This window comes from Electrophorus electricus, chromosome 7 (genome assembly GCF_041902795.1).
Source record: "Electrophorus electricus isolate QZ-2024a chromosome 7, ASM4190279v1, whole genome shotgun sequence".
Lineage (NCBI taxonomy): Eukaryota > Metazoa > Chordata > Actinopteri > Gymnotiformes > Gymnotidae > Electrophorus > Electrophorus electricus.
In genome coordinates this window covers 34,627,501-34,646,884 of record NC_137503.1, presented here as the reverse complement: position 1 = coordinate 34,646,884, position 19,384 = coordinate 34,627,501, and the positions used below count along the sequence as shown (strand labels likewise).

The 19,384-nt window shown below is 46.2% G+C and overlaps 2 protein-coding genes across 5 annotated transcripts in view; both read left to right on the top strand.

Moving 5' to 3' along the window:
- The first annotated feature begins 14 nt into the window (after positions 1-14).
- Positions 15-3,023, top strand: ppil6 (peptidylprolyl isomerase (cyclophilin)-like 6). Of its 2 annotated transcripts, XM_027022461.3 has the most exons (8): positions 15-519; positions 677-772; positions 857-1,045; positions 1,282-1,344; positions 1,466-1,613; positions 1,782-1,835; positions 1,954-2,089; positions 2,479-3,023. In XM_027022461.3, the coding sequence occupies exons 1-8, from the start codon at positions 427-429 to the stop codon at positions 2,588-2,590; spliced, it is 891 nt and encodes a 296-aa protein (XP_026878262.2). In that variant the 5' UTR covers positions 15-426; the 3' UTR covers positions 2,591-3,023. The 2 variants fall into 2 exon arrangements, with proteins under 2 accessions (XP_026878262.2, XP_081574142.1); XM_081718016.1 differs by having other exon boundaries at positions 677-1,045.
- Positions 3,024-3,166: 143 nt separating this feature from the next.
- enah (ENAH actin regulator) overlaps positions 3,167-19,384 on the top strand; it is a 70,442-nt gene continuing 54,224 nt past the window's right edge. Inside the window, exon 1 of one of the 3 annotated variants that reach the window (XM_081718007.1) lies at positions 3,167-4,200. In XM_081718007.1, the coding sequence (XP_081574133.1) occupies positions 4,196-4,200 (5 nt within the window). In that variant the 5' untranslated portion in view covers positions 3,167-4,195. Of the gene's footprint in view, positions 4,201-7,090; positions 7,318-18,552; positions 18,712-19,384 lie in introns of those variants that run through there. The other 2 variants (XM_081718009.1, XM_081718006.1) reach the window with 2 other exon arrangements.

The following is a 19,384-nucleotide window of genomic DNA, read 5'->3' as shown; positions in this document are numbered from 1 at the left end:
GCTACTGCTGCATAGAAAAATATGAAATGCTGTAGTTCGCATTTAAATTTAACATTGGAAGGACTGAAATGTTTGTTGTTGTTTTTTTGCAACCGTGACGCAGCCAATGTAAGGTTGGCTTCACCTAATGAATGAATGAACATAATTACGATCCATCTATTACGATTCTGTCCATCGCGTGTCTAGCGCCACTGATCAGCTGCTCAAGCCATTACTCGATACTATAATTCACATGGCGGAAATGTTCTATTTGCTTTTTGTGGGCTCCGCATCTTCTCTCGTCTTCGTGTATTTTGAAACGAAAAGAAAGCTGAAAAAAACCGAGCGCACGAGTCTGGGACGAACCCTTTGTGCTTCAGCCTTGACGTCATCTTCCAGCGCCAGTAGATACGGTTACCATAGAAACCTCACGCTTACTCGAATGGGATGTCTGGTCACACAATGGCATCCGGAGTACATTTGGAAATAGTTGGTTTAATGAAAGTGAACAATTTCCACGTCGCTAAGAGCATTGCGGAGGTACGTTGACGCATCACTACAACACTCAGCTGTTATGAAGTTAGCCACCTCGGACTTCACAGCTAAAATAATGCCTGCGTGCCTCATGTTCAGCATGTTCTTCAGATAAAGCAAACTAGCAAGTTAGCTGATGCGTTTGAACTCCTCTGTGCCGTAGGGACTGAAACATACATTTCCAGCCTCGTTTGTTGACGCCACCATTCAGCCGCTGCTCGAGTGCGACTGGCGCGTGTATCTGGCGAAGAGAAAGAAAGTAGGAATAAAACGACGCGCGCGACCACGAGTGCTGCACGCTGCGTGTCCGTGGAGAGCCGCTAACCGCTGTCTGCCCTCACAGGAGCTTAAAGGGGACATGTGGCACTACAGCGGCGAGCTCGTGTGTTTCGTCAATGGCCGGTTGCTCGGCGACGAGAAGGCGTTGTCCGCGTGGGCAGAGGCGCAGTGGAGGTTCGGCCTCTCGCGGCCACAGTCGCTCTACGCTGCGCTCGCGGAGGAGCACTACGCCCAGCACCTGCGCAGCACAGGGGCAAGTACGCCTAGCGTGCGCCGACGATCTCTTTGAACATGATGTAGCACGCTCCTCTGCAGCGTTCGTCGCTGCTTACACACGTGATTCAAGTCGGAAAGTACTTACCATTTAGCTCAGGGGTGTTTGTATAGGGGGAAAATGAAACACGGCAGGGCGGAGAGCACGCAGCGTTAGGGCTGGGTCCAACTCTCTTCACCACCAACTCTCTCTCCTTCGTGCTTCTGTTTTAACAGCATGTGTTTGTGTATATGGATATTGAGATTGGAGGGGAGGTAGCTGGCCGAGTCCTGTTTGAGGTAAAGGTCCGCGCGCTCTGATGTGTAGCTGCGTCTCAGCAGCTCAGCTACTTTTTTTGCATAATTTCTCCTTATGAAAGTGATTTCAGATGTGCATCAATAAAAGGTGTGTGTTCCCCAGCTCTTCTCAGACCTGTGTCCAAAAACATGTAAAAACTTCAAAGCCCTGTGCACTGGTGAGGCAGGGGTGTCCCAGACTGGACTCACACTTAGCTACAAGGGCTCCGTGTTCCATAGAGTGGTGCCTAATGGCTGGGTACAGGGAGGAGGTACTGCAGTGTAACACGCACGCACACACTGATTCACCCACATACATTCCTACATACTTGCACATGCACACATGCATGCACCCACTCACATACACACATTACACATACACATGCATGCAGAGAAAATATTAGGTAATTACAAAACCCATATTTCTTTCTCTATTACAGACCCAACAGGGAAAGGCAATGGTGGAGAATCCATTTATGGTGCAACATTTGAAGGTACTGCACTAATATCCACATCACTTGACCTCACAAATATTTTGGACATAGCAGGGGAGGGTAATGGTTCTGTAGTTAGAGTCCAACGTCTAATCACCGTCTGCTCATTTATTCCCAGATGAGAGCTTTGCTGTGTCGCACAATAAGCGAGGTATCCTGGGAATGGCCAATCACGGACCCCATAGTAATGGTTCCCAGTTCTACATCACACTGCAGCCATCCCTGTGGATGGACAGACATTATGTGGCTTTTGGGTGGGTGTTTCAGAAATGCTCTATTTTGGCTTTAAAACAATATCCATATATGACTCCTACCATACATCTGTAGTGTACAAATCTATAAGTCATAAGGTCAACTGTAGTAAACGCTGATTTTGGGATGAAGAGCTGAATATCAAATGCGATTGTGAAGCGTACCTACAGGTTCAGAAGTTACATATCTGAGGAGTCGGTTATTACTTATTATTCACTACAAACCAAAACGATGTGAAAAATGAAAATGGATAATGTTATTAATATTATTGTTGTTGTTTGTGTCTTAAGAATTCAGTGAGGAAACAGCTACTAAAAGCTGACCTATTACCTGTGTTATCAAAGAAGTAAAGCATTAAACTGGTTAATATTGCATTTCCTCTCTTCCTTAGCCAAGCTGTTGAAGGCACTGATGCCCTTGGGAAACTAGAAGAAGTGTCAACGTATAACGAAAGACCAAGAGTGGACTGCAGGATAACTGCGTGTGGGCTGTTTGAGCCTTGACTCACTGTCATATGCAAATGAATGATCTTTTAAATTCACCGCAGTGCAACTGATTTCCTGGACTAAGTGTATTAAAGTGACTTAATGTGCGTAAAAACTATTACATCAGCTACCTGCAGAGGGCGTTGGTTTAAAAAAAAATTGGTGAATGCAAAAAAAACCCCAAAACAAACAAACAAACAAACAAACAAACAAAAACAAAAAACAGCTTCTGAAGTAATGATGTCTCAATTAACAGAAGGCAGGGCAGGTTTATTTATATAGCAATTTCCATATACAGTAGCAATTCATAGTGCATATATCATCATTTAAACAGCCCATAAACTCAGCCTATACTCATACGGACTAAATACTCATGACTGACTAAAACAGAAGTGCGTTTTCTCCTCTAAATAGTATTTTGAAGCATACTTAGAAAATAAGGACATTAGCTAAACACCTCTGTCATCATCCAAATACAGTGTTTTAAATGTACTATATATACAATTGTATGGTCGTTCATTTCTGCAATACATAATTGTTTTTGTTATTAATTACCCTGTTTGTGCAGGCTACATTAACTGTTAAAGCAGCCGAGTCAGGCCCGTGAGAGAGGGACGTATAGTGTGACTATTATGGGGCTGGAAGCGGAGTCAGATGACTGAACCCTGATCAAGTGACGAGGTTCAGCCACCTGTGTTAAACCGTTGCACCACGACACGTCCCCGGGTCGCTACAGTATTCTCTTAGGAGGACGGTATACAGTACTACACCCTCCTCTGCTTTGGGTTCATGTAAACCGGTCGATATAGACTACAGGGAAGCTCGAGATTTATTATATAATACATTTATTTTGGAATGACAAATTATATGTTAATTCTCTGTACTAGTAGGTCAGTGGTCAAGGCTCTGGCTGCGTCCTCAGAAGGTTGCCAGTTCAAGTCCCCCACCAAGAACAAGGCCTGAACAAATGCGATTGTGAACAAGTTATGTTCAATCGTAATTATAAGTCACTTTGGATAAAAGCGTCAGCTAAATGTAAATTATTTCAGGCCATTCAGCGCAAGCCGCAGGAAACAGCGACGCTGTCTGTGCAATTTTGATTAATATGCTAGATACGAAGCGTATTAGTTTAATTCTGAAAGAATTTGCTTAATCTGCTATTTTCCGTTTGCCCACACCGCAGCGCTATTGCGCTGCCAAGTACGCGGCCCTTGTTTTTACCCCTCAGTTCTCTCCAGATTTGCATGGGGGCGTGGCCATCGGGTCTGCGTCTCTTACGTGAGTCACGTAGTTGAGAAAAGCCGTGCGTCAGTCCGCGAGCCGTAGCAGGGGATCCCGGCGGCACGTTGCCGCTATTAGGAGCAGAAACCGTTGCAGAAAACCGAATATTTTCACAGTTATAAATGTTCTCACTCGCTGCCCACCGGCCGCGGTAGATAATGTAGACCGGGCTCTTTTTTCTTTTCTATTTTTCTTTTTTTTCCTCCTTTATTGGATCTTGTCTTTGTGCAGCCCTGCGGCTCCATTGATCCTTTGTGGTCAAGTGCGAACTTTTCAGAGCGAGCTGCAATCCCAACTTCACGCCCAACCGTCCTCACATAGCACAGACAGCGACGCGCCGTCATGAGGTAAGGACTGGCCTGTGGGACTCGGGGTCGTCAAATAAGAGTCTGCAGCTGCGCTTTTGGAGAAGGAATGGACATCCGAAAATGTTCCAGGCGCGCTCATGTCGTGCGTGTCCGACAGCATCTATTCGAAGATTCTCCGTTTGGTCCAGTCGATTCTGTCTGGGTCGAATATTCTCTTTCCTGCGCTCGTGTTTTTTGTTGCAACAGTAGATCGCAGACGCAGAACAAACCAGTGGTGGTTTTATGCATGCAAAAATCCAGGTTGACTTATTGCACTTGTTCCGACTATACAACCATTATTTTGAAATGTGGAGTCCTTTTAGGCGACGAGGCACACCAAAGCGCACCCGTGCGCTGCATGTTCCCAACACACCCCCCGTGGCAGACGTGCGAGTGTTTGGGGCCAGTTGCATTGCAGTAAGTGTCGAACAAATGAGCGAGACTCGCGCACCTTTTTAAAATAGTCGGTCGCATATGGTCACTCCAGAGAGCTGCCGTTGAACACGTACGATTGGATCTCCTGCAGCTGGCGTGAGTTTGCAGTCTGCTCGCTCACTGGGGCAACTTGGCCTTGTTTGTATTCCAAAAGTTTCGTCCTCTGCTTGCATGCGATCCCAGCGATACCTGTAACCGGGCGGTTGGTCATCAGGCACGTTGCCGTGACCGGCTGAGGTGTTTGGTCATCAATGGGTGGTAGGACGTTAACTTCCCGACGAACACGATGAGCAGGAAAAACGAAGCAAAACCTCACAAGCCATCTAACAAAGGCGATGAGGGGGCGGTATAGATGTTTCTAAACAAGTTTTATTTTTTCCCGTTTGTTGCGATGACTGCTGAGTGCGGGTTTATTGGAGTGACTCGGACCTTTTTTTCGTGGCAAAGTTTATTTATTTAATAGTAATGTGATGACGCGTGCATTAATCCCGGCGGGGTGTGCGACCCTTTGCTACGCATTCATCAGATCAGATCAGTTAAATCACAACAGCTGTGCCGTGGCCTTTAAAAACTGACGAACACTGCCGAGTTTTGAGTATAGCACACTGTCAAGAACAGAAGCAGATGGATTTTGTTTAATTTTAGTTTTAAGGCCAGCTTTGTGCTCAACGTAGCTGGAGTTATGGGGGACCTTATCAAGACCCTCGCCCGACTCAGCACGGGCCGCACTTCTTAGCAGGGTTTACCCAGCGGTTGGAGGCCATAAACGTATCATATTCCTTTACTCTGTGGAAACAGAAAGCTGAAGCTCTGTCTAAGCAGACTTTTTGTGAGTCTTTGATGTACACTTGTGGAATGTCCTGACAGAGCTGTAGATGAGGGAATATGTACAGATCTTTGGGGGAAATGTAGGGATGGCTGCTTCACCTGCCTCATGAGGGAGAGAAAGGCATTATGAATAGGCCCTCCTACAAAAGCACTAGAACGAGTTTGACCAAGCTTGCAGTGAACAAAAATACCAGCTAGCGCACAATGTAGCCTGACTGGAATAACACCAACATGAGCCTGTTTGAGTATTGATGTAGGATAACCAACTAAAGAGAAAATAAAAAAAATAACCTTGAGAATGTAGATCTATAAAGTAATGGTTTTATTTTAGAATACACTAGGCAACACTTAAAGAAAAAACCCAAGGATTGTGTGATGTTTGTGGCAGCTGCAGAATGCTTTGATTGAAGAGAACATCTTTAAGTGATGTTCTTTGAGCTGCTAATGTTCCCAGGAAACTCAGTTCCTATTTGACACAGTATGTCATTCACGCCATGCGTTTCAGTACCAACACCATGACTGTGGTGTTAATGATGGAAATGACGGTTATGAAAGCTTTAATGCTGCAGCTCCTGGGCATAGATAACATTTTTTTCATGTCGGTTGCTACTTTTCCCCCTCTATTGCTGCTTTGCAGCAATTTTTATACACACCTACGGATAATTCACACTTTTCAATGTCTTATTTGTACAACTATCATATGTTGTGAGATTGGAGGGCATTTAAGATGAAAAACAACACACACAGACTGAAATAAATCATTCAGCCTTTATCAGAAAGGAATATTCTAACTTCATATGTCATGTGTGTTTTTCATATTGGTTCAAGTCTTATTTCTTTGCAGAACTTTTCCTGGAGTTGAACCTAATCCCAGACTCTGTTAATTTAAGGCTGCCAAGGGCTGCAGGCCTTCTGAGAAGGCACTGGCCAATACGTGACAGTCATGGCTAAAATGAGCTTCAGGTTAAGGTTCGAGCTTACACCCCTGTTCTTGGAGACATGTAGCTCTGTGTAATAATGACCTTGCATTTGGGTATTTGGGGGCTTCAAAGTCCTCTGATTTGGTCTTTGAAGATGTGAGATCAGCAGGCCTTGTGCACGCATGCCTCTGAGGTAGTTCTGGCATCGTTAGTACGCATCACTTCATCATCAGGGTTTTTGCATTTTGCTGTCTCAACGAGATGCAGCCTGGCTGTGTTTCACACAGAAACAACATGTATGAGGTCATTGTAGCTGCTGGTTTCTTGGCTGCATTTCTACAGTCAAATGAGGCAAGGAAGGCTCCTTAAAATGCTAATAATCAAATGTTCCTGCAATGGTCACATGCACGTGTAATTGTTTGCCAAACTTTAGTTTACAGATCACAGGGACGAGTGAATGTTTTGCCGAGCGTTTTGCAGCAGAGGTGTGGCTGGCCATACAGCACCTGACTGAGACCGTATGTAGCAGTTCTAAACGCCAGCATTGCTGTTGTGTAAGGAGAGTGGTAATGCCCCCCCACCCCGCCTCACGCACATACAACCCACAGGGCAGATCAGGCCACTGAGTGGGCTGCAGAGGATCACCGTGATGCAGACCATATGCTGCTGTCTGTCCTGACACCAAATCTCAACCCAGAAAACTACATTGGCGTTTCTTTGGCTGAATGAGACCCGACCGCTAAAGCAACGTTTTCCACTGCTGTCAACAAAACGCCAAGCACTGGAATTTCTTGTGGCGTTGTTTCTAAAATTTGAGCGCTCTACTGGCGTCGCCGTTCTGCCCTTCTTCCACATGACGTTCTAGATGTTCTGGATGGAGGAGACCCTGCCGTCTTGAGCTGGGTCAAGCGTTGATCTATGTTAAGGCAATACTGTATGATTGATAATTTGGATTTGCAGTACAATTAGTGGCTACTTTTAAGTGCATCAAGAAAAGTGTGGTATATTGCATTCTAGTTAACCTAGAAACAGCGTCTGTGTGGAACAAGTTCCTCTCAAGGTCCAGAATTGTTTACATGTTAGTAAGGGGTTGGGGGGCAGATTCTTCGAGCACTACCCAAAGTAATAAAATAACCCAAGACCTTTTGCATGGATTTGCATTGATAAACCAAAGTAAATTTACTGAGTTTGAGAAGCGTTTCAGTCTTCTGATTTGAAATTGTTGTTCATCCAGTCGTCATATTTTTCAGCTCTGCTGATAATCTAATGTTAGACATGTTTTATTTGTTTGTACGTGGCTTTTGCAGAGTTCCTGTTACAGCTCCTGGTTTGGCTGCTGTGGCCCATGCTGCTTTGGCCCATGTCGTATGTTTTGTCCTGCGTCCTCCGTTCTCTGCATGCCTGTCCACTGCAGCACATCTGCTGTCCAAACGTGGAACCGCTGGACGACTCACTTGGTGTTTGTGTAAACCAACAGTACCTCAGTGCCACTTAACTCTTCTGCCTACAGTGTGTAGGACTGACCGCCTCAGTAATGGAGTTTTGTCTGAACATCAGTCTGAGACTGTTGTGCTTGGTTGTCCTATTTTTTCATAAATGCTGCGCATTATTTGCATCTCATATTTCCAAATTGACCTGCCGTCATTGGTATGTTGGAAGACTGGTACAATGCATTCTAGGGTTGGGTGGTATTAAAATTCTTCCAGTGGTACCAGTATAGGTTTCAGTGGCAACGTATTGCTGGTTGCGGCTTAAGGTGAATTGTAATGCATAACAACTAAAACATGACATGCACTCTTCCAGGAGCTGTTACCACATCAAAGAGCCACAAATGTATCGGATCTAAGTAAGCAAGGAATGTGTTTTTAAAATGCACTATTCTTAATTCTTTGTTTTTTAGAATAAAGAACGAGGTCTTACTGATTCAGTACTGATTCAGTCAGGTTCTAAGAATTATTGAGGAGAGAGTTCTTGGGATGTAGATTTGAGAGAAGGCCTCTGCTTTCCAGCGTTCGTCTTATTGCGGAAACTTTGGCAGAGATGTCCGTGTCTTGTCTTGGTTGTCGTCTCCTCTTTAACATAGTCGTTCTTCCCCTTCACAGAAAGGGCAGCAGAAGAATGCCTGACGCAGCGTTTACCCGACCTTTAATGGCATGCGCTCTTTTGTGTTGTAGTGGTGTAACAAGGTGTTCATTTGGATTGGCTTTGTTTTTAAAAGCTACAGTGTCATTATGTTAGTCCAGTGAATGTGATGTGCTATCTGTCCAAACGGTGAACTATGTAGCCAGTGACTGTGTTGGAAGGCTCCAAGTGTCTTCCAACTTGTGTTGTCAAAGGTGACAGATGACCGTAATCATGTTGCGTTCAGGCAGAGATGAGTTCTGTTTTATTGTCCATTTTAGTTTGTTGTGAATTGAAGTACAAGTGTAAGATGTTTTTGCCCTGTGCCTCGGTCATACTGATCATACGTTACTGAGAGAATTGCATCGTATTGCACTGGGCTAACACGGGAAGTTTCCAAATACTGAGTTGTTTCCTTAAGGATTAGAATAGTATCACATTTTTCCGTACGGTTGGTATAAATGGACACACTATGGATAGTGTGGCACATTGTAAGGGGGGGGGGGGGGGGAGGCATGTCATGGGATAAGTGCATTTTTCTGGAAATGATTATAGTGTAGAATCTCTGCCAAATTACTTGCGTTTTCACCCCCATTTTTCTAGAGCCCAGCTGGGCTGTCTTGTGTTCTGGAGGCTCTCTGGTCAAGTCTGCCTGCCGTCTTGTCCACATGCCCTGTATTGTTGGAGTGTTTACAGGACACACCTGTTTTGTCAAGATCAGCAATCGCATGGGATGCATGAAGAAAATATTTTGAAAAGAGTTTAATTAAACTGATTCTTTTATTTTCCTACCAGACACATGATTTATGTAGTTTTCACTCTGTTCCCAAATTGTCCATGAACTCTAAAATTTGTCAGCTCAGTATTTCATGGCAACATACTGTAAATCATTTTCACAAAATATTTTTTTTCTCATGGCCCTAATTGAGCTCCATTTTGCGATGTTTCCACAGTGTGTGAACCCAGTGTCCAGCAGTGCCAGACAGACTGTCTGCGACCTCAATACGGTCGCTGGCACTCTGTCCGTTGCTTCTCACTTACATCCTGGGGAAGACTGCTTGTTTGTTTCTTTGCTTCCCATAAGAGGTGCACACCTTTCAGTTCGCGTACATAATTGAGTGTTTGCTTTCCTCTCGCTTGTCCCTGTGCATGAGGGCAAACCCAAACCTTCTCTAACCCTCTCACCGTGCTAGCAGGAGGCACAGAAGACAGATCTAGCTGCTACATGTTTAATCAACTGGGGGAGGGTTGACAATACAACACTATATGCAAACATGAAAAGGCAAACCAAAGAAACACACACACACAGCCCCTGCTTCTTTTCGAGCTTCGCTCCCTGTTTGGCATGTATCGGCGTGCAGGTGCTGTGGGCTGCCGTGGGATCATATTGTGCTTTGCAAGGGATAATAATGCCACTGTTTTCATCCAGTGCTCCTATAGCCTTTTCTGTCATCACAAGCGAGGAGTTTGCTTCTTTCTCAGGGAACACAGCCATCAAATCTGTTTCTATTCAACAATGTTGCCTTTAATTAGCATCCTTTATTGGGGATGTTTCCGTGGCAAGATTTGTAGATCTGTGGTATACTGGTGTGTTTGATAATGCCAAAAGCAGTGCATCTTAAACTCCATCTCTGGTGAAGATCTTGTGAAGTTGCCAAGGCAGTGAGCTGGCCTTCCTCGTAGATGCCCCAGAGGCCTGAGGATTGAAGTGTCGTGAATCACCGCCTCCCTTTTGTTGGCGCAACAATGGAGCTGGACCCTGAGAGTGGATCGTTTGACACTAGCTTCAAAACCTTTCCAGGATGAGAAGAATATGGCCATTGTGGCCACTTGGTGCAGAGATTCAGGCCTTGTGTGGTGGAGGAAGCAAAGCGAGGGGTGGTAGCAACACTGAGCTCCAAAGGCCGTGTCTGCCAGCACCAGTGGGGAAGGCCCGTGGGAGTGGGAGGGGCCTGTGGAGCTCAGAGTCCGCCAGGGAGGCTTGGCGCAAATGCGCGTGTGCTAGTGCCAGCAGAGATGCCCCCAGTAGGGATCCTGGTCATTACACCTTACTGTTATAGCATTTTGTCTTGGAAGAAACAGCCTGGAGAACTTCAGCCAGGTTCACTCAAGCTTAGCTTGTCTATCTCGGTCCGAAGTTGGTTTAACGGCACCAGCCTTCCCCCACACTTCATCCGTCATTGGTGAAAGGCGTCCCATGATCCTGTGCTCTTTGCTGCTGGTTTAGTGTTCTCCCAGCATGTGTTAACAGAACAGGCATCTAATCCAGCTCAACTCGGCAGCTGGTTGAGCTCCTCCTCCGTGCCGTCTCACTCACACAACAGGGCACATCAAAGATGTCAGCTGTCAGCCTTCCAAAGCTGCTACTTTATTTACACGGAAATGAACGATTCTGCATTTCTGCGCCGACTGGGTGTGCTGTTTATTTTGTAATGACCTCCAAGACGATCCAGGCCGTGCCCTGCTTGGAATTCCTGGAATGGGATCTGGAGACACAGGTCGATAGCCAGCTTTTGACGGCTCGGCTGGCGGCAGTGCTTGGCATGACTTGAAATGTTTCAGCCTAATGGATGAGGGCTGGACTGATGTACATTTATTTCCCCCCCCCCAGAGGCAAACACAAGACCCGCTGCAAAAGGTGGTCTGTGCAGTTAGCAGGCTTGGAATAGGTTTAATTTTGTGCATCTGATATTCTTTGGTATCTTTAGTAGTATTAAATTTAATTTCAAATGATTTACTAAATACCTGTTACAAAATGTCCCTAATTATTTAGGTCATTTTTCCCCACTCAGCCTTCCTTTGTTTCATAATATTTTAAAATCATCTCTTGAGAAATTATTTGTGCAGGTTTCTTTGGTTACTGCTGTGCTGTAATCTGAATGCCTGTGTTCAGAAGATGAATGGGCAGAATAGTAAAGCCATTCTAAGAGCAGAACTGCGGTCCACTGCCGTGTGAAGACAGACCCAGCATCCTCTCTGCTGCAGCCTGCACTGGACATGCAACCAGCCTATTTAAATGGGCTGTGTTGTAATTTTATCTGCAAATGAAAAGTTAGTAAAGGAATTCAATGGCGATCCATGCTGGCCTTCGGAGAATGCTAAAAGCTTTGAAAATGGCAGTTGCATGCTGTTAACTGTGGAGCCTGTCTATACGCAGGCATATGGCATGCTTTGCTGAGATGCAGCCTAACATGTCTTATTGATGGTGCTGATGGTGTGTGATGCCCTGAAGCCCAGTATAATTTGTCTGAGCTCTGTCACACTTTTTCAGTAGCACAGAATGTATGTGCAAATTAATTTGATCTCCAGAATTTACACAATATATTTATTTGCTTCATCAAGCAGAAATTAGTTATGCTCCGTTTCCAGTAACAGTTTAGCCTTTTTAAACTTTGAATTGATTTCTCTGCATTGAACTGTATTTTTCATGTCACTGGGGCTGATCATTGTTTAAGTTCTGGTAAACTGAAATATGTACATTGCATGGGTCTGTTTGGATACAGGCTGTCCATGATCTCTGGCTTGCATGCAAGGAGGTTCATTTAACCTCACGTGGTCACGTGCAGAAGCTGCAGGCATGTGACTGGATACAGATGTTGCATGTCGTGCTGCAGGTGTGTCCTGGATGCTCCAGACCTTTTACCACCATGATCTTTGGTTCAGGTCTTCTCCCTCGCCAGCGACTGTGGTCTGGAGAGGCATGGAATCACCATGGTGGCGTGTGACTCGGGCCTTGCCTCTGCAGGGTTTTGTCAGGCTCTCCCTCATGGTTCCGTTGCCAGCACGCCTCCCTATCCCTCATAACTATATCGCCCTTCTGTAGTGTGGGTCCTGGACAGGTGGTGCCTGGGTCGTCCCATCTGTGTAAGAGGAACAGCTGTCCTGCGGCTGTTCTGGGTGACCCCCCCTCCCCCCTCCCCCTCCAGTCTTGTAGACAAGCTGCAGGGTGAGTTACCTTACTGCTAGCACAAGGCTTTCCGCTCTTGATTGTGGTAGCACTCAGAAACATGGTCTGGCCAGTGGACTGTAAACTCTTTAAACATTAATAGAATACATAGTGACAATACCAGTGTGAACGTGCTGGCGGTGAGTACGACGAGTCGGTGGTGGAACGGCAGCGTTCTTCAAGTCATTAGAAATCTGGAGAGATGGCTGAGAAGACCAACCTTGAGGAATGGTTTCTTTTTCAAGTTGTCTATTTATTTATTTGAATGGATTTTCCTCTTTACCTCTAAACTGTTTAGCAAAAGTACGCGAGCACTTTCAGTTGTCCTTGTTCTGTCAAGCTTGGACACACATTTGGCAGCTGGTGGGAAAACAGGTGAGTGTTAGCAAACGGCAGCCATCGGGGTCTGTCTTGCCCGCGCTGGCAGTGCCTGTGACTCGGACACACACCTGTCGCACTCCGGCTGTGTTAATGGGCTTTTCTCACTCCTGTCATTAGCCTGGTGTGTAGTTCAGGCATGTTGATGCTGGATGGCTGTTTGCTTTTGGATGTTCCACACTGTGATGACATTTATGCCGCACGCACGTGCACGTTTCTTTTCTTTCTCCCTCCTTCGTCCCTCGGGAACTGCGGGAAGGTCACTCTGGTCCCTTCTCTCCTCTGTGGTTGGCGACTGCATACTAAACACGCTGCCAGTCCCATGCCTCTAGCCAACGGCGCTGTGCCTGCCGAATGCTAGCAGAGCTCTGTTGCCTCTCTAGTCTCGTTCTTCCCCCGGCCATGTGCTATACCGGCCTCGGGGACAGTTCCACGGCCCAGCGCCAACCCGGCCTGCGTGCTCCAAAAGCCCACCCCTTTCTCTTACCTTCCCCCACTAGCATATACACAGACTCCTAATCTAGCCTCCCCCCCGCACTCGCGCGTGCTCTCTCTCTCTCTCCCCATTTTTAATTTTCTTTTGCTATCCTCAAGGGCCAGTGGTACCGCACAAAAGAGCAGTTTTACACTCGGCTTGAAGCTGCCCTTAATTAATGGAGAGGAATGAGGTTTGTGAGAGGAAGACCAGCTGGGGATACTCAGGAGAACCCTGAGCTGTGTGATTATCTTAAACATACCGGAGGGTTCGTCCTTGTGTCACAGGAGCTGGGAACGTCTCCGTGCATTTACACTCTGTTAGTGACATACCACACAAATGATCACTAATTGAATTATTTGAAGTTCCTGGGTCTTGAAAGTTCTCCAGTAACTCACCTGGTAGTGCAGGTAGAACAAGGTGCTTGCAAAACCAAGGTCATGGGTTCAGTTCCCAGGAAGCACAAGTCGTGTCTGGATGAGAGCATCTGACGAATGCTGTATATGTGATTTGTCTTGATGGTGGCAGAGGGCAGACCATGGAGTCTTGGTTCTTAGTGGCTTGGAGAAGCTTGTGCAAAGGCCCAGGCTAATTAGGTTAGGGACGTGCTGACCGACTGTCAGGCGTCGTCAAGCTGGTGTCCGTTCGTCTCTGGTCCACAGAGTACATTGGTGTAGCGTGTGCCGCTCCGCCGCCTGTACTCGGTGTAGCGTGTGCCGCACCACTGACTCTAGTTGTTCCTGATCGGTGCCGTTTCACCAGTCGTATATATTCTCATTGTTGGCGGTCAGCTGTGAGGGGAATTTTTCATTAGCTGTTCAGTCGAACTTTGACTTGAAATGAGAATATAGATACAAACTGCATAAGGTTTTTTGTTTTGTCATACTGTGGCTTGATCTACTGAGGCAATGTGCAATTACACTCTGGTTTTGACAGAAGATTAAGATTTTGCTACACAGTAATTTTTTTTGTGCCAACAATCTCGAGAACAGGAGGAAAATTTGACATTACCATACGCAATTTTATGGAAGAAGCTTAAGAGGTCGGAGTGATTCAGAACTCATTATAAGATTGTACACTCATTATAAGACGCCTGCACCTTCCTTGGGTCATTTGGTCCACACTTTGGTGGAAGCAACGCTTACTTCCGAGTTATTTCCTTTTGCGTGTGTGTGCCTGATCAGCTGTGATCCGTTTGGTGTGTTCAAACATAAATGCACACAGGTGACGATGAGCAGCAGTGAGCTGATGGAAGGCAATCATCAGTCGCTCGTGGTGGGCATTAGTTCCTCAGTGCCAGTTAGGGGCTTCCCTGTCCTTAGAGATTGCACAACCACATGTTAAAACGAGAGTACGCTCCTACCTTTCATACCTCAGACATGCTACTGTGGCTGGTGGTGTCCCTCTAATAGAAAACGTGATGGTTGCCATGGCCAGAATGATGATCTAGGTACGGTCCATAGCCAGGTGGACAGGAAGCACTGGTCTGGCTGTGGTCCCCTACATGGCCACTGCTGCTCCGAAGCCCAAGTGCTCTTTAGAGAGCAAGTACTGAACCAGAACTGGGTCATCCACCCTCCACCCCCCACGTTGTCTTGTAATGACTCGTGGATCTCTAACAGCGAGGCTGCACTGTGGCGACTGTGGCTCGTTGGGTGAGCGTGGATGGGCTCTGGCACAGTGCCAGGCTGAGGTCACATGGCCTGCACTGCTCACCGCTTCGTAACAAAGGGCCCAGTCTTGGCCAGCTGCTTCAAAGCCACTTGGGCTCGTGGAGATGGTGGACGAGTGGGAGCCGAAGGCTATGCCTTGTCTTCCCATTGCCAGCTTCCTCATAAACAAAGCAACCAGTAACGGTAACCACAGACATCCCTGTGTGATCGGCTCCAGTGCTGAGGGCCATACGTCATACTATAATTCAAACCGTTGGCTCTTTTGATGGTCTGTAATGGTGGAAAGAATGTCCTGATGGCCACCTCCCTCTTCCTTTTGAAGCCAGCCAGTATGGAAAGTGGCTCGTCAGATCGTGGCAATCTGAAGTTCCCTTCAGGACTTTACAGCCCTGAATGGAATGTGAACATGCACCCTTTAGCCTTTTGTGCCAAGTTACTCAGACTGGGAGTAGAGTGAGGGGGTAATGGGGGGTAATGGGGAGAGGAGGACTCGAGGGTTCAAGGCGGCATGATGGAGCATGACTCGAGGGGTCAAGGCGGCGTGGCGGAGCATGACTCGAGGGGTCAAGGCGGCTTGGCGGAGCATGACTCGAGGGGTCAAGGCGGCGTGGCGGAGCATGACTTATCACACAGTGATTGGCCATTTTTGGTGCCGCAGCTTCGTTTCATGTCCATGTGGACCAAATTAGCTCAGGAAAAGGCAGGAGAGGAAGACTTTTAAGGAAGCAAAGGGATAAAAACTGAAGTATTTGAAAGTGTGAAAAATCATTCCGGTTCTTTTCTCACGTTGCTCTCATATTTCCCAGTAGTCTGAATGTATTGCTCATTTCTTTTTCATTTTTGTTTACTGATTTATTTCTTTATTTCTTTGGGGGGGGGGGGTGCAATATGTACTCCAAGGGTTCCTTTTTTGTGAGCCGTCATTGCCATTCTGTTACCATTATCAGGGGTCATCAGGCATCAAGGTACATGATCTTTCTAAGGATGGATGATGGTCTCACTCATTTCTCTAAAACATGCTGTCAGCTTGTCAGCTTTTATAACATGAGGATGCACGCCTGTCACTGTTCCTGGCATCAGGCCAAGATACAAAACCCAAACTGTGCCACACGAGCTTGGAAGGTTTAGGATGTGTTCATCTATCTGCTTGTGATGGTGTCAATATAGAGAAAGAAAAGTGACTTTCCTTTGTCCCAGATGTCTGAGTACAGGCGGTGTTTAGACCATCCCATGGTCAGATGTTTCCTCTCACATACCAGAAAGTGAGCCTGAAACCCTTGACTTGCTTTAACCACACACACAAACAAACAAACAAACAAACATATATGAAGTGTACAATCTGAACTGCCAGTGCTATTTGTCAGTTCTTGTCAAAATGGCTGCATTATTCTGGGTGTATATTAACACATGTGCCCTTCACAGAAATAGTCTAACAATCTTGATCCAGGTATTGTTCTTAATACAGGATTCTTTGTTTTGTAATGTTGTCTTTGGAATCAGTCTGACTTGTGGGTGGGGGAATCCTGATTATTCTTATTGAAAGCTGCTGTTATTTGTCCCAGAAGCCCCAGAAAACAGTGTCACGCCTGACCCTGGGCCAATCCTGGCTGGCTGATGGTGCTGCATTTCCCTGGGAGCAACACACCCCACCCACTGGCCCCAAATGCAGCTTCAAAACAAAAACAGGGCACCTCTGGTTCACTAGTGTTTCTAATCCTTCTTTTGATGGACAGCATAAATGATTTTTATATATATTGTCCAAAGCTGGGCCTGTTTAAATATGCCTGCATGTGTGGTGTGGGATCCTCAGAGCTGTCAAGTCAGCATTTAGTGTTGATGATAAAAGGCAAATTTTGTAGCTGGTTAGAAAACACCAATGGAGTGTAGATGCTGTTGGCCTCAGCATGTCAAAACTAGACTTTTCACAACCAATTTTAAACAAAGACCATGAAGAAAGGGAAATCAGTTTGGTAAGACCCAAACTTTCAGCTGCAGTTGTTTTACTAGGTTGGTGTACTGACAGGAGGGCTGAATGGTTACACTGAATGCTGGTTTTGGAATGGACCAGTACTGAATACATTTAAGGAATGTTTTAATTGCCTGGAAGAACCACACTGGTTTTGTTGCACTGAAATGCACTTCAAACTTCAACTATATCTCCCAATGCTCAAATTGTTGTAGCAACAGAACACTGCTAAAAAACACCAGCTTCCCACAGCTAAAAAGTGCTTTTATTACCCCCTGCCCCTTCAGACAGAGCCTTCGGTGATCAGACCGTGATGTCACTTCTTGGCATGGAGACTTGCAGTTTCCTCTCCCCATGATGTACTGGGCTCGGTTCCTCCAATGAGACGTGGCTGTTTTCTGCTTTTGGCTGTGGCCTTTCGCGGTAGAGGCCTGCTGAATTCTACTGAGGTCCGAATCAGAAGTGAGAGAGCGGCTTGGATCAGTGCAGTAGTGAGGCTTGGGGCTGAGCCCATGTTGGCCTGGGATCATGGCTGAGTCGTGAGCTCACTGGTCACGTCTCCCCAGAAGACTCTCCATAGAGAAGCCAGAGTCACAATCAATAAACACCACAGAGACGCGATCAACAAAAGGCTTGGGTGTAAGGTGAGCTGGGAGGAGCCAGGAGACTCCGGCAGCGTTGGAGGGCATGCCTCTAACAGGGGCTCTCCGCCTGGCTCTGGGTTTTGTTTTGTCCCTGTATTGCTTTTGTAACTCTATGGTTCTCCCCTTTTGGAAGGCTTTCATAGCGTTCCTGTCCATGGCGTTCCTCTCCATGGTTACCACAGAAAAGACTCGAGAGAGCGAAGGACAAGCCATATCCCTCTCACTGTTTCTGTCTGCCACAGTTAAGTTACATCACCTCGTCCTATATTTATAAAGTTAACTTACAGCTGTGGGGCAGAGGTCAGGGTTCTTTTTTTGAACACGTCTTCCACTTGAAACATTTGAGCACTATGGTGACTACACTGTTATTTATGGATAATCACTGAGCAGCGTCTGTAAATTTCTCCAATGCCTGTGTGTCAGGTGGATAAAATGGAAACCCATATGCTGTCTGTTCATCACATTAAACACATTCTCTCAATTGCTTGTTGTGGAATGTGCACATTTTGAATTGATGAATATAAATTCCTTTGTGTCTTAAGTCTTTTGTGAGAATGTCCTGCTAATGAATTGTTGGTGTATTGTACATTGTGAGAATTCAGTGTTTACTGTCATCTTTTATGTGCTGTATAAGGCGATCGTGAGGAATTGTAATGAATTTGTGTTAGCGAAAGGAGCCTAATGTCTAACCTTCTGCTGCAGTCGTCCTCCGTCCTTTTTAAATTCAGAGTTGTTCAGTTGGTTTTCGTGTCTGGCAGACAAAGGATAAACTCCCTGACTCCTTCCCCACTACATTTGGGAAATGGATGAGACACGGGGACTGCCGGGGGGATTCTGAGACGCCCCCCCAGCCCCACAAAAAAAAAAGTGAACTCATGCTGCCTATTTGGTCAGCAGGTTTATTCTGGGACTAGGGGACATTCCTTAGGGACGGGAGCAGACGACCAGATTTAGACCTGATGGGCGGGTTTTGCTGGGGAAGCTTGGAGACTTGAGCAGGAGCCTCAAAGTGCTGTTGGCCAACTCACAGAACGCCTTGGAGGCACAGGACGTGGTCTCAGGAGTACAGGAGCACAGTCTCCTCGCATCTGGAGGTGTGGAACACGTAGCAATGACACGTGACGTGTAAGTCCAGGGCGAAGGACAGCTCCTCGGTGCTGGCCCACACCACATGAAGACTGTTCTTACTAAGGGAAGTGTGTGTGCATGCGTGTGTAAAACTGTGTACTAATGGACTTCTTAATGAGCAATGACGTAAGGTGGTTGCTGTCCAAAGTAAAATTGCCACTACAAACTGTCCCACAACTGTACATTATTTGGATCTTATGGAGTCGCAGAAGTGTTCATGTGGAGAGCTGTAAAGATTGACACATGCTGTGTCTTAAGGTGTCTGATGATCTATAGTCTTGGTTGGTTCAGTGTAGTGGCTTGTTTCTGCTTTTTGTGAGTGAGCTTACTTTACTGATCTAATTAAACTGCCTCTTCAGATTGCATTGGCGTTAGCTCACTGGTTTATGACCAAACCAGGTATCTCGATTGCTTGTCCTGGTTTTATTAGAAGCTGCGTTCGTTGGTTAAGTAAAGCAGGAGCTCTTTTCTGGGATGAGCCCATGAAGGATCTCTTTCTCGTTAGACTCCACTTGTTTTCCGTCCCCAGATCAAACCGATCAATGCCGTCTAATTGCTTTTTTGGTTTTATTTGTCTTTGCTTACAGCTTTTCAGCCAACTGTCTATAGGGTCAGATCACTGCTGCACAGGTCTCAGATCACTGCTGTGTTGGGGTTCCCCAATGTTCTG

Coding starts and splice junctions, on each gene's coding strand:
- ppil6 (XM_081718016.1), top strand. CDS start 427: ATGTCTGGTCACACAATGGCATCCGGAGTACATTTGGAAATAGTTGGT. Junction 1,614..1,781: donor TGGCTGGGTACAGGGAGGAG/GTACTGCAGTGT, acceptor TCTCTATTACAG/ACCCAACAGGGAAAGGCAAT. Junction 2,090..2,478: donor AGACATTATGTGGCTTTTGG/GTGGGTGTTTCA, acceptor TCTCTTCCTTAG/CCAAGCTGTTGAAGGCACTG.